At 47.9% G+C, this 15,282-nt stretch overlaps 1 protein-coding gene across 2 annotated transcripts in view; it reads left to right on the top strand.

The window, feature by feature from the left end:
• ankzf1 (ankyrin repeat and zinc finger peptidyl tRNA hydrolase 1) overlaps nt 1-15,282 on the top strand; it is a 62,146-nt gene that overhangs the window by 27,877 nt on the left and 18,987 nt on the right. For both annotated transcript variants that reach the window (XR_013499478.1, XM_078227764.1), the window contains exons 9-11: nt 291-455; nt 4,247-4,402; nt 14,820-15,249. Coding sequence is in view for 1 of the 2 variants with exons in the window: in XM_078227764.1 (XP_078083890.1) it covers nt 291-455; nt 4,247-4,402; nt 14,820-15,249 (751 nt within the window). In the remaining variant the exon portion in view is untranslated. The remainder of the gene's footprint in view (nt 1-290; nt 456-4,246; nt 4,403-14,819; nt 15,250-15,282) is intronic.

The raw sequence follows: 15,282 nt of genomic DNA, 5'->3' as shown, positions 1-15,282 counted from the left end.
CGATCTGATTCCAACACAAATGCTGCCAGTTGGCTGGAGCTTTTGCAGCATGTGTTTTTATTTGAATCGGGAAGATGCTTTGCCATGCAGAGAGGGCAGTTCTCTGAGATGAATTTGGATCTCTCTCGCACACTGAGGAAGTGTTGGGACTACACTATATCATGCTCTTTCCTCTTGTCCTCTGGGCAGAAGCGATTCATTCTCCTTCGGGGCGGGATCTTCTCTCCCTCTCTGTTTAAACATTGCTGCCCACATTCTGTCAGCATCACCTTCATATTCTTGTCCGGCAGGATGTGAACGAGAGGCTGTCAATCCTGCTGATTTACCATCTTCCCTGGAAATGGTGGAAGAAACACTGGGAACGTTGGAACTCCGAGAATTTGATATGTCACCAAAAAAGAAAAGGAAAAAGAGAAAGAAGAAAGTTCATGAGGAGATGATGATGCAGAGCGGAGGTAAAATAGAAAGCTTTATCCTGTATCTAACCCCGTGCTGTACCTGTCCTGGGAGTGTTTGATGGGGACAGTGTAGAGGGAGCTTTACTCTGTATCTAACCCCGTGCTGTACCTGTCCTGGGAGTGTTTGATGGGGGACAGTGTAGAGGGAGCTTTACTCTGTATCTAACCCCGTGCTGTACCTGTCCTGGGACTGTTTGATGGGCATTATGTGGAGATGCCGGAGTTGGACTGGGGTAAACACACTAAGAAGTCTCACAACATCAGGTTAAAGTCCAACAGATTTATTTGGTAGGAAAAGCCACTCGCTTTCGGGGCGCTGCCCTTTCGTCAGGTAAGTGAGAGTTCTGTTCACAAACAGGGCATATCAAGACACAAACTCAATTTACAAAATAATGATTGGAATGCGAGTCTTTACAGGTAATCAAGTCTTAAAGGTACAGACAATGTGAGTGGAGAGAGGGTTAAGCACAGGTTAAAGAGATGTGTATTGTCTCCAGCCAGGACAGGCAAGTCGTGGGGGTTACAGATAGTGTGACATGAACCCAAGGCCGTCCTCATGTGTGCGGCACTTGGCTATCAGTTTCTGCTCAGCGACTCTGCGCTGTCGTGTGTCGTGAAGGCCGCCTTGGAGAACGCTTACCCGAAGATCAGAGGCCGAATGCCCATGACCGCTGAAGTGTTCCCCAACAGGAAGAGAACAGTCTTACCTGGTGATTGTTGAGCGGTGTTCATTCATCCGTTGTCGCAGTGTCTGCATGGTCACCCCAATGTACCATGCCTCGGGACATTCTTTCCTGCAGCGTATCAGGTAGACAACGTTGGCCGAGTTGCAAGAGTATGTACCGTGTACCTGGTGGATGGTATTCTCACGTAAGGTGATGGCATCCGTGTCGATGATCCGGCACGTCTTGCAGAGGTTGCTGTGGCAGGGTTGTGTGGTGTCGTGGTCACTGTTCTCCTGAAGGCTGGGTAGTTTGCAGCGGACAATGGTCTGTTTGAGGTTGTGCGGTTGTTTGAAGGCAAGAAGTGGGGGTGTGGGGATGCCTTGGCGAGATGTTCGTCTTCATCGATGACATGTTGAAGGCTCCGGAGAAGATGTCCTAGCTTCTCCGCTCCGGGGAAGTACTGGGCGACGAAGGGTACTCTGTCCCCTGTGTCCCGTGTTTGTCTTCTGAGGAGGTCGGTGCAGTTTTTGCTGTGGCGCGTCGGAACTGTTGATCGATGAGTCGAGCGCCATATCCTGTTCTTATGAGGCATCTTTCAGCGTCTGGAGGTGTCTGTTGCGATCCTCCTCATCCGAGCAGATCCTGTGTATACGGAGGGCTTGTCCGTAGCGGATGGCTTCTTTAACGTGTTTAGGGTGGAAGCTGGAGAAGTGGAGCGTCGTGAGGTTATCCGTGGGCTTGCGGTACAGTGAAGTGCTGAGGTGACCATCCTTGATGGAGATGCGTGTGTCCAAGAATGCAACCGATTCTGGAGAGTCGTCCATGGTGAGTCTGATGGTGGGATGGAACTTGTTGATGTCATCATATAGTTGTTTCAGTGACTGTTCACCATGAGTCCAAAGGAAGAAAATGTTATCGATGTATCTAGTGTGTAACATCAGTTGAAGGGCCTGTGCAGTGAAGAGGTCTGGTTCGAACCTGTGCATGAAGATGTTGGCATAATGAGGTGCGAATTTGGTCCCCATGGCTGTTCCGTGTGTCTGGATGAAGAGCTGGTTGTTGAAGGTGAAGACATTGTGGTCCAGGATGAAGCGGATGAGTTGTAAAATTGCATCTGGAAACTGGCAGTTGTCGGCGTTGAGTACTGAGGCAGTTGGAGCAATGCCATCATCGTGGGGGATGCTGGTGTAGAGTGCCGAGACATCCATTGTGACGAGGAGTGCTCCTGGTTCAACTGCTCCATGTGTGCTGAGTTTCTGTAGGAAGTCCGTAGTGTCGGGATGTAGTTATCCCACGTACTCCCGCATTGGAGACCTCTACTGCCTCCTGAAGATACACAAGGTAAACACACCCGGCCGTCCCATCGTATCGGGCAATGGGATCCTGTGCGAGAACCTCTCCGGCTATGTCGAGAGCATCCTGAAACCCATTGTACAAAGAACCCCCAGCTTTTGTCGCGACACTATGGGGACAGTGTAGAGGGAGCTTTACTCTGTATCTAACCCCGTGCTGTACCTGTCCTGGGAGTGTTTGATGGGGACAGTGTAGAGGGAGCTTTTATAAATCGGAGTATCGAGTATAAAAGTTGGAGTGTTATGGTAAGGTTATATAAGGCATTGGTGAGGCCGAATCTGGAGTATTGTGTACAGTTATTGGTCACCTAGTTACAGGAAGGATGTAAATAAGGTTGAAAGAGTGCAGAGAAGGTTCACAAGGATGTTGCCGGGACTTGAGAAGCTGAGTTACAGAGAGAGATTGAATAGGTTGGGACTTTATTCCCTGGAGCGTAGAAGATTGAGGGGAGATTTGATAGAGGTGTATAAGATTTTGATGGGTATCGATAGAGTGAATGCAAGCAGGCTTTTTCCGCTGAGGCTAGGGGAGGAAAAAACCAGAGGGCATGGGTTAAGGGTGAAAGGAGAAAAGCTTAAAGGGAATATTAGGGGGGGTTTCTTCACGCAGAGAGTGGTGGGAGTGTGGAATGAGCTGCCGGATAAAGTGGTAAATGTGGGGTCACTTTTAACATTTAAGAAAAGCTTGGACGGGTTCATGGATGAGAGGGGTGTGGAGGGATATGGTCCAAGTGCAGGTCAGGGGGACTAGGCAAAAAATGGTTCGGCACAGACAAGAAGGGCCAAAAGGCCTGTTTCTGAGCTGTAATTTTCTATGGTTCTACTCTGTATCGAACCCCGTGCTGTACCTGTCCTGGGAATGTTTGATGGGGACAGTGTAGGGGGAGCTTTACTCTTATCTAACCCCATGCTGTACCTGTCCTGGGACTGTTTGATGGGGACAGTGTAGGGGGAACTTTACTCTGTATCTAACCCCATGCTGTACCTGTCCTGGGAGTGTTTGATGGAGACAGTGTAGAGGGAACATTATTCTGTACGTAACCCTGTGCTGTCCCTGTCCTGGGAGTGTTTGATGGGGACAGTGTAGAGAGAACTTTACTCTGTATCTAACCCTGTCCTGGGAGTGTTTGATGGAGACAGTGTAGAGGGAACTTTACTCTGTACGTAACCCCGTGCTGTACCTGTCCTGGGAGTGTTTGATGGGGACAGTGTAGGGGGAGCTTTACTCTGTATCTAACCCTGTGCTATACCTATCCTGGGAGTGTTTGATGGGGGACAGTGTAGAGGGAGCTTTACTCTGTATCTAACCCTGTGCTGTCCCTGTCCTGGGAGTGTTTGATGGGGACAGTGTAGAGAGAACTTTACTCTGTATCTAACCCCGTGCTGTACCTGTCCTGGGAGTGTTTGATGGGGACAGTGTAGAGGGAGCTTTACTCTGTATCTAACCCCGTGCTGTCCCTGTCCTGGGAGTGTTTGATGGGGACAGTGTAGAGGGAGCTTTACTCTGTATCTAACCCCGTGCTGTCCCTGTCCTGGGAGTGTTTGATGGGGACAGTGTAGAGGGAGCTTTACTCTGTATCTAACCCCGTGCTGTCCCTGTCCTGGGAGTGTTTGATGGGGGACAGTGTAGAGGGAGCTTTACTCTGTATCTAACCCCATGCTGTACCTGTCCTGGAAGTGTTTGATGGGGACTGTAGAGGGAGCTTTACTCTTTCTGTCCAAGTCTGATTGTATGAGTATTTTATGATTGTGGTTCTGTTTCTTTCTATAGCTCCTGATATTCTTGAAGGTGTTGATGATGTGAGCCAGAGTAAGAGTGCAGAAGTTGCTAAACCTGTGACTGAGCCATTCTCCACTGGAGGAAAGGATCAGGCAAAGAATCCCTCCAGAAATTTCCGCCTGATCCCTGCTGAGCTATCTGAGCAAGGTACTGTGAACAGAAGGTTGAATCATTCGCTGAATAAATGCCCCACACAGCAAGAAAGGCCGAGGCCCCATTGTGCTGAGCCAGACTCACCCTCTTTCTCCTGCCCCATTCCTCTTAACTTCACCTACTCCATACTCCCTGTCTTAAACAGATTTGCCGTGCCCCTAGCTGTGCTGTTCCAGTCCAGCAGTAATGCTGGCACCGACCCAGCAATGCGGAAAATTGCTCAGAAGTGCCTGTCCACAAAAAGTAGAACAAATCCAACCCAACCAGTCCCTGCACCACCAGCGGACTCTGAATCCTCTCAGTTCCTGGCCTTCTCTGCAGGAGTCCCTCAGGGCAATGTCTCGGCCTAACTATCTTCAGCTGCTTCATCGAGTCATCGAGGTTTACAGCATGGAAACAGGCCCTTCAGCCCAACTTATTCCATGCCGTCCTTTCCTTTTTAAAACCCCTGAGCTAATCCCAATTGCCTGCATTTGGCCCATATCCCTCTCTACCCATCGTACCCATGTAACTGTCTAAATGCTTTTCAAAAGATAAAATTGTACCCACCTCTACTACTGCCTCTGGCAGCTTGTTCCAGACACTCACCTCCCTCTCTGTGTGAATAAATTGCCCCTGTGGACACTTTTGTATCTCTACCCTCTCACCTTAAACCTATGCCCCATAGTTTTAGACTCCCCTACCTTTGGGGAAAGATATTGACTATCGAGCTGATCTGTGCCCCTCATTATTTTATAGACTTCTATAAGATCACCCCCTCAGCCTCCTACGCTCCAGAGAAAAAAGTCCCAGTCTATCCAGCCTCTCCTTATAACTCAATAATAATATCCTTTCTACAATAGGGTGACCAGAACTGCACACAGTATTCTAAGTGTGGCCTTACCAATGTCTTGTACAACTTCAACAAGACATCCCAACTCCTGTATTCAATGTTCTGACCAATGAAACCAAGCATGCCGAATGCCGCCTTCACCACTCTGTCCACCTGTGACTCCACTTTCAAGGAGCTATGAACATGTACCCCTAGATCTCTTTGTTCTGTAACTCTCCCCAATGCCCTACCATTAACTGAGTAAGTCCTGTCCTGCTTCAATCTACCAAAATGCATCACCTCGCATTTGTCTAAATTAAACTCCATCTGCCATTCGTCAGTCCATTGGCCCAATTGATCAAGATCCTGTTGCAATCGGAGATAACTTTCTTCACTGTCCACTATGCCACCAATCTTAGTGTCATCTGCAAACTTACTATCCATGCCTCCTATAGAACCATAGAAAATTACAGCTCAGAGACAGGCCTTTTGGCCCTTCTTGTCTGTGCCGAACCATTTTGTGCCTAGTCCCACTGGCCTGCACTTGGACCATATCCCTCCACACCCCTCTCATCCATGAACCCATCCAAGTTTTTCTTAAATGTCAAAAGTGACCCCGCATTGACCACTTTATCCGGCAGCTCATGCCACACTCCCACCACTCTCTGCGTGAAGAAGCCCCCCCTAATATTCCCTTTAAACTTTTCTCCTTTCACCCTTAACCCATGCCCTCTGGTTTTTTTCTCCCCTCGCCTCAGTGGAAAAAGCCTGCTTGCATTCACTCTATCTATACCCATCAAAATCTTATACACCTCTATCAAATCTCCCCTCAATCTTCTACGCTCCAGGGAATAAAGTCCCAACCTATTCAATCTCTCTCTGTAACTCAGCTTCTCAAGTCCCGGCAACATCCTTGTGAACCTTCTCTGCACTCTTTCAATCTTATTTACATCCTTCCTGTAACTAGGTGACCAAAACTGTACACAATACTCCAAATTCGGCCTCACCAATGCCTTATATAACCTTACCATAACACTCCAACTTTTATACTCGATACTCCGATTTATAAAGGCCAATGTACCAAAGGCACTCTTTATGACCCTATCCACCTGTGACGTCACTTTTAGGGAATTCTGTACCTGTATTCCCAGATCCCTCTGTTCAACTGCACTCTTCAGAGTCCTACCATTTACCCTGTACGTTCTTCTTTGGTTTGTCCTTCCAATGTGCAATATATCTCACTTGTCTGCGTTAAATTCCATTTGCCATTTTTCAGCCCATTTTTCTAGTTGGTCCAAATCCCTCTGCAAGCTTTGAAAACCTTCCTCACTGTCCACTACACCACCAATCTTTGTATCATCAGCAAACTTGCTGATCCAATTTACCACATTATCATCCAGATCATTGATATAGATGACAAACAACAATGGACCCAACACCGATCCCTGCGGCACACCACTAGTCACAGACCTCCACTCAGAGAAGCAATCCTCCACAACCACTCTCTGGCTTCTTCCATTGAGCCAGTGTCTTATCCAATTTACTACCTCCCCATGTATCATCAAATTTGCTGATGACACCAAGATAGGTGGAGTAGTGGATGAGGTGGAGGGGTGTTGTAGGCTGCAAAGAGACATAGATAGGATGCAAAGCTGGGCTGAAAAATGGCAAATGGAGTTTAACCCTGATAAATGTGAGGTGGTTCATTTTGGTAGGACAAATTTAAATGTGGATTACAGGGTCAAAGGTAGGGTTCTGAAGACTGTGGAGGAACAGAGAGTTCTTGGGGTCCATATCCACAGATCTCTAAAGGTTGCCACTCAAGTGGATAGAGCTGTGAAGAAGGCATATAGTGTGTTAGCTTTTATTAACAGGGGGTTGGAGTTTAAGAGCCGTGGGGTTATGCTGCAACTGTACAGGACCTTGGTGCGACCGCATTTGGAATATTGCGTGCAGTTCTGGTCACCTCACTATAAGAAGGATGTGGAAGCGCTGGAAAGAGTGCAGAGGAGATTTACCAGGATGCTGCCTGGTTTGGAGTGTCGGTCTTATGAGGAAAGGTTGAGGGAGCTGGGGCTGTTCTCTCTGGAGCGGAGGAGATTGAGGGGAGACTTAATAGAGGTTTATAAAATGATGAAGGGGATAGATCGAGTGAACGTTCAAAGACTATTTCCTCGGGTGGATGGAGCTATTACAAGGGGGCATAACTATAGTGTTCATGGTGGGAGATATAGGAAGGATATCAGAGGTAGGTTCTTCACGCAGAGAGTGGTTGGGGTGTGGAATGGACTGCCTGCAGTGATAGTGGAGTCAGACACTTTCGGAACATTTAAGCGGTTATTGGATAGGCACATGGAGCACACCAGGATGGTAGGGAGTGGGATAGCTTGATCTTGGTTTCAGATGAAGGTCGGCACAACATCGTGGGCCGAAGGGCCTGTTCTGTGCTGTACTGTTCTATGTTCTATGTATACCTAGCGACTGAACCTTCCTAACTAACCTCCCATGAGGGACCTTGTCAAAGTCCTTGCTGAAATCCAGGTGGACAACATCCACCACCTTCCCTTCATCCACTTTCCTGGTAACCTCCTCGAAAAACTCTCATAGATTGGTCAAACATGACCTACCACGCACAAAGCCCTGTTGACTCTCCCTAATAAGTCCCTGTGTATCCAAATATTTGTAGATCCTATCCCTTATCACACCTTCCAATAACTTGCCCACCACCGACGTCAAACTTACTGGCCTATAATTTCCCAGATTTTTTTTGGAACCTTTTTTAAACAACGGAACAACATGAGCCACCCTCCAATCATCCGGCACCTCCCCCGTGAATACTGACATTTTAAATCTGTCTGCCAGGGCCCCTGCAAGTTCAACACTATATTCTCATCCAAATCATTAATATAAATGATAAATAACAGTGGGCCCAGCACTGATCCCCGAGGCACACCGCTGGTCACAGGCCTCCAGTTTGAAAAAATAACTCTCCAGAACCACCCTCTGGCTTCTGTCAAGAAGCCAATTTTGTATCCATTTAGATACCTCACCCTGGATCCCATGAGATTTAGCCTTATGCACCAACCGACCATGCGGTACTTTGTCAAAGGCCTTGCTGAAGTCCATGTAGGCAACATCAGCTGCACTGCCCTCATCTACCTTCTTGATTACCCCTTCAAAAAACTCAATCAAATTTGTGAGACATGATTTTCCACTCACAAAGCCATGCTGACTGTCCCTAATCAGTCCTTGCGTCTCTAAATGCCTGTCGATCCTGTCTCTCAAAATACCTTCCAAAAATTTACCCACCACAGATGTGAGGCTCACTGGCCTGTAGTTCCCAGGCTTTTCCCTGCAGCCCTTTTTAAACAAAGGCACAACATTTGCCACTCTCCAATCTTCAGACACCTCACCCGTGACTATCGATGATACAAATATCTCGGCTAGGGGACCCACAATTTCCTCCCTAGCCTCCCACAATGTCCTGGGATATACCTCATCAGGTCCCGGGGATTTATCTACCTTGATGCACTTTAAGACTTCCAGCACCACCACCTCTGTAATATGTACACTCCTCAAGACATCACTATTTATTTCCCCAAGTTCCCTCACATCCATGCTCTTCTCAACAGTAAATACTGATGAGAAATATTCATTTAGGATCTCACCCATCTCTTGTGGATCTGCACATAGATGACCTTGTTGATCCTTAAGAGGCCGTACTCTCTTCCTCGTTACTCTTTTGCCCTTTATGTATTTGTAGAAGCTCTTTGGATTCTCCCTTTGCCTTATCTGCCAGAACAATCTCGTGTCCCCTTTTTGCCCTCCTGATTTCTCTCTTAACTCTACTCCTACACCCTCTATACTCTTCAAGAGATTCACTTGATCCCAGCTGCCTATGCATGTCATGTGCCTCTTTCTTCTTCTTGACCAGGGCCTCAATATCCCGAGTCATCCAGGGTTCCCGACTTCTACCAGCCTTGCCCTTCACTCTAAGAGGAATGTGTTTACCCTGAACCCTGGTTAACACACTTTTGAAAGCGTGTCACTTACCAGACGTCCCTTTGCCTTCCCACAGACTCCCCCAATTAACTTTAGAAAGTTCCTGCCTGATACCATCAAAATTGGCCTTGCCCCAATTTAAAATTTTAACTTTTGGGCCAGACCTATCATTCTCCATAGCTGTCTTAAAACCAATAGAATTATGGACAGTGATCCCAAAGTGATCCCTCACTAACACTTCTGTCACCTGCCCTTCCTTATTTCCCAAGAAGAGGTCAAGTTTTGCCCCCTCTCTAGTCGGGCCATCCACATACTGAATGAGAAATTCCTCCTGAATACACTCAACAAATTTCTCTCCATCCAACCCTTTAATACTATGGCTGTCCCAGTCAACGTTGGGAAAGTTAAAATCTCCGACTATTACCACCCTATTTTTCTTGGAGCTATCTGTAATCTCCTTACATATTTGCTCCTCAATTTCCCGCTGACTATTTGGGGGCCTATAGTACAACCCTATCAAAGTGATTTCCCCCTTCTTATTTCTCAGTTCTACCCATATAGACTCAGTGGGCGAACCCTCGGATATATCCCCTCTCAGTACGGCCGTGATGCTTTCCCTAATCAAAAGTGCAACTCCCCCTCCTCTCTTACCTCCTGTTCTATCTTTCCTATAGCATCTGTACCCTGGAACATTGAGCTGCCAGTCTTGTCCCTCCCTTAGCCATGTTTCAGTAATTGCTATAATATCCCAGTCCCACGCACCCATCCATGCCCTGAGTTCATCTGTCTTGCCTGTCAGGCCTCTTGCATTGAAATAAATGCAGTTTAATCTCGATTTCCCTTGCTCTCTGTCTTGCTTTTGCCTGATCTGTCTGGTACTAGGATTACTGACACTGCCTTTACTACTTAATGTGCTCTCTTTAACTTCTGTGCTGTCCTCACACTTCTCTTCTGTCTCCCTACTGCTTTGGATCCCACCCCCCTGCCAAACTAGTTTAAACCCTCCCGAGTGGCTCCAGCAAATCTCCCCGCCAGGATGTTAGTCCCCCTCCAGTTCAGATGTAACCCATCCCTCTTGAACAGATCAGCCCTTCTCCAGAAAAGATCACAATGATCCAAAAATCTAAATCTCTGTCCCCTGCACCAGCTCTCAAGCCACGCATCCATCTGCCTAATCCTCCTATTCCTACTCTCACTCGCACGTGGCACCGGTAGTAGTCCTGAAATTACTACCTTCGAGGTTCTGCACTTTAGCCTTCTGCCTAACTCTCTATATTCACACTTCAGGACCTCATCCCTTTTCCTACCTGTGTCGTTGGTACCAATATGTACAACGACCTCTGGCTGCTCACCCTCCCCCTTAAGATGTCCTGCAATCGCTCAGAGACGTCCTTGACCCTGGCACCAGGGAGGCAACACACCATCCTGGAGTCTCGATTGCGGCCACAGAAACGCCTGTCTGTGCCTCGAACTAGCGAGTCCCCTATTACTACTGCTCACTTGCACTTTGTCCGACCCTGTCCCACAGCAGAACCAGCTGTGGTGTCACAGGCCTGGGTGCTGATGGTATCTCCCCCTGACAGGCTCTCCCCCTCAACAGTATCCAAAACGAGATACCTGTTTGAAAGGGGAATAGGCACAGGAGACTCCTGCACTCCCTGCCTGCCTCTCCTGGCGGTCACCCATTTTTAATTCTCAATTCATCAGAAGGTCAAAAGTAGGGATGTTCGCTAATGGTTGCACAATATTTAGCACCATTCGCAACTCCTCATACTAACACCTGGATTTTGGTGAGTTGTCTTGTGAGGAAAGGTTGGTCAGGATGTGATCCCTGGAGTTAGAAGAGGAAAAGGCAACTGGAGCAGTTCCTACAGATTAAGGGAGCTAATGTAACCCCACTATTTAAAAAAGATGCAGAGAAAACGGAATGATATACACCAGTCAGCCTGACATCCCTTGACATGGGGAAAATTCTCGAGTCTATTATCAAAGATTTTATAGCAGAGCTGTTGTTGAACAGTGACAGGATTGGGCAAAGTCAGTATGGATTTACAAAAGGGCAATAATCATAGAAACCCTACAGTGCAGAAGGAGGCCATTCGGCCCATCGAGTCTGCACCGACCACAATCCCACCCAGGCCATATCCCTACATATTTTACCCGCTAATCCCTCTAACCTACACATCTCAGGACACTAAGGGGCAATTTTAGCATGGCCAATCAACCTAACCCGCACATCTTTGGACTGTGGGAGGAAACCGGAGCACCCGGAGGAAACCCACCCAGACACGAGGAGAATGTGCAAACTCCACACAGACAGTGACCCGAGCCGGGAATCGAACCCGGGACCCTGGAGCTGTGAAGCAGCAGTGCTAACCACAGGCCACAAGCAGCAGTGCTAACCACTGCGCTACCGTGCCGCCCTAATGCATGTCAAATCTACTGGAATTCTTCAAGGATGTAACTAGTAGAGTTGTTGAGGGGGAGCCAGTGGATGAAGTTTATTTAGACTTTTAGAAGGCTTTCAACAAAGTCCCATGTAAGAGAGGGCGGCACGGTAGCACAGTGGTTAGCACTGCTGCTTCACAGCTCCAGGGTCCCGGGTTCGATTCCCGGCTCGGGTCACTGTCTGTGTGGAGTTTGCACAGTCTCCTCGTGTCTGCGTGGGTTTCCTCCGGGTGCTCCGGTTTCCTCCCACAGTCCAAAGATGTGCGGGTTAGGTTGATTGGCCAGGTTAAAAAAAATTGCCCCTTAGAGTCCTGGGATGTGTAGGTTAGAGGGATTAGCGGGTAAAATATGTGGGGGTAGGGCCTGGGTGGGATTGTGGTCGGTGCAGACTCGATGGGCCGAATGGCCTCCTTCTGCACTGTAGGGTTTCTATGATTCTATGAGATTAGCGTCTAATATTAAAGTGTATGGGATTGGAGGTAGGGTATTGAGATGGATAGAAAACTGGTTGGCAGACAGGAAACAAAGAGTAGGAATAAACGGGTCATTTTTTGAGTGGCAGGCAGTGACTAGTGGGGTACCGCAGGGATCGGTGCTGGGACCCCAGCTATTCACAATATAAATTGTGGATATGGCTGAGTCTTTAAATAAGTTTTTTGTGTCGGTCTTCACGGTGGAGGACACAAATAGTTTGCCAAATATTAACGATAGAGGGTTGGCAGCAGGAGAAATACTTAATACAATTAATGTTACAAGAGAGGCAGTGCTGGGTAGACTAATGGGACTGAAGGTGGACAAGTCCCCGGGTCCGGATGGAATGCATCCCAGGGTATTGAAAGAAATGTCAGAGGTAATAGTGGATGCGTTAGTGATTATTTATCAAAACTCGTTGCATTCTGGGGTAGTGCCGGTTGATTGGAAAACGGCTAATGTTACGCCGCTGTTTAAAAAAGGAAGGAGACAAAAGGCGGGTAACTATAGGCCGGTCAGCTTAACGTCTGTAGTAGGGAAAATGCTGGAATCCATTATTAAAGAGGAGATAGCAGGGCATCTGGATAGAAATGGTTCGATCAATCAGACGCAGCATGGATTCATGAGGGGAAAGTCGTGCTTGACGAACATGTTGGATTTTTATGAAGGTGTGACTAGGGCGGTTGATGGAGGAGAACCGGTGGATGCGGTGTTTTTGGATTTCCAAAAGGCGTTTGATAAGGTGCCCCATAAAAGGCTGCTGAAGAAGATTAGGGCACACGGAGTTGGGGGTAGTGTGTTAAAGTGGATTGGGGACTGGCTATCCGACAGGAAGCAAAGAGTCGGAATAAATGGGTGTTTTTCCGTTTGGAGGAAGGTAACTAGTGGCGTGCCGCAGGGATCGGTACTCGGGCCGCAACTATTTACCATTTATATAGATGATCTGGAGGAGGGGACGGAGTGTAGGGTAACGAAGTTTGCAGACGACACAAAGATAAGTGGAAAAGTGAATCGTGTGGAGGACGGAGAAGATCTGCAGAGAGATTTGGACAGGCTGAGTGAGTGGGCGAGGATATGGCAAATGGAGTATAACGTTGAGAAATGCGAGGTTATACACTTTGGAGGAAATAATAACAAATGGGATTACTATCTCAATGGAAACAAATTAAAACATGCTACCGTGCAAAGGGACCTGGGGGTCCTTGTGCATGAGACGCAAAAGCCCAGTCTGCAGGTACAACAGGTGATCAAGAAGGCAAATGGGATGTTGGCCTATATTGCGAGGGGGATAGAATATAAAAGCAGGGATGTCTTGATGCACCTGTACAGGGCATTGGTGAGGCCGCAGCTGGAATACTGTGTGCAGTATTGGTCCCCTTATATGAGGAAGGATATATTGGCATTGGAGGGAGTGCAGAGAAGGTTCACCAGGTTGATACCGGAGATGAGGGGTTTGGATTATGAGGAGAGGCTGAGGAGATTGGGTTTGTACTCGTTGGAGTTTAGAAGGATGAGGGGGGATCTAATGGAGACTTATAAGATAATGCGAGGGCTGGATAGGGTGGAGGCGGAGAGATTCTTTCCACTTAGTAAGGAAGTTAAAACTAGAGGACACAGCCTCAAAATAAAGGGGGGTCGGTTTAAGACAGAGTTGAGGAGGAACTTCTTCTCCCAGAGGGTGGTGAATCTCTGGAATTCTCTGCCCACTGAGGTGGTGGAGGCTACCTCGCTGAATATGTTTAAAGCGCGGATGGATGGATTCCTGATTGGTAAGGGAATTAAGGGTTATGGGGATCAGGCGGGTAAGTGGTACTGATCCACGTCAGATCAGCCATGATCTTATTGAATGGCGGGGCAGGCTCGAGGGGCTAGATGGCTACTCCTGCTCCTATTTCTTATGTTCTTATGTTCTAAATGATTTAGATGAGGGACCTAAATGTAATATCTCCAAATTTGCAGCTGGCACAAAGCTGGGTCGGAGGCTGAGCTGTGAAGAGGATGCAGAGATCCTTCAGTGTAATTTGGACAAATTGACTGAGTGGGCAAATACATGGCAGATTCAGTATTATTTGGATAAATGTAAGGGTAACCACTTTGGTAGCAAAAACAGGAAAGCAGATTACTATCTGGCCATAAATTAGGAGAGGGGAATGTGCAGCGAGGATTGTGTGACTTTGGAACTCTGCCTCTGTGAACGGTGGCGGCCAGGTCACTGAGCATTCCTGAGGTGGATAGATTCTTGTTATGTAAGGGAATCGGAGGTTATCAAGGAATGTGGAATTAGAAACAGCCAGGATTTTATTGAATAGCGGAGCAGGCTCGAGGGGCCGAATGGCCTACCCCAGCTTCTATTTTTTTGCATGACAGTGGAGTGGTTTAAATTGGGGATGCTGAAGAGGAGGAAATGGAGGAGTGCAGAGATCTGAGGTTTGTGCAGCGAGAGGAGATTACAGAGATAGGCTGAGGGGTTTGAAGAACTCTTAGAACAGTATGAGAATTTTCGAATGAAGGTATTGCTTAAAGAGCACGTTGTGTAGGTCAGTAAACAGAGAGCTGATGGGCGAATGGGACTTGAGTTAGCACACGGGCAGCATTGTATTGGCTGTAGTGAAGTTTATAGAGAGTAGAATGTGGGAGGCCAGTGCAATGGAGTAACAGTAAAAGCCTTGTGTTTTCCAGAGAGTGCGCGTTATCGAGTGATGAACGAGTTGTACACCGTGTGTAAGACTGGAGACGTGGAACATCTGCGCACGTTACTGCGCGATGTGCTGCCAGTTAGCAACACCGAGCATGGCTGCCCTGTCCAGACAGCTGCTTCCAATGAGGTGGCTGAGACCACAACAGAAACGGACCTGGAGCGACACTCGGAGACCCAGAGGCAAATGGGACACGGCAAAGACAGCAAGGTGGGAACGGAGCATGACACAGCAGACAGTCTCAGCACCGGAGCTCCTGGGAGGGAGGCTCAGTGGCCTGCAGCAGTGACAGTGCCGGTATTGTGTGAAGCTCTAGACGAGACAGGGTTCACCCTTCTGCACGTGGCAGCGGCTGCAGGTCAGCCTGCCGTCCTCCGTTTGCTGATGGATGCAGGCTCTGATCCTGCCATAAGGTGAGGCTGCCCTCAATACAGACTACATCATTC

The sequence above is a fragment of the Mustelus asterias genome, chromosome 14, assembly GCF_964213995.1.
Source record: "Mustelus asterias chromosome 14, sMusAst1.hap1.1, whole genome shotgun sequence".
Taxonomy (NCBI): domain Eukaryota; kingdom Metazoa; phylum Chordata; class Chondrichthyes; order Carcharhiniformes; family Triakidae; genus Mustelus; species Mustelus asterias.
Note: the sequence above shows the minus strand (reverse complement) of the source record. Positions and strands in the feature narration are given on the sequence as shown.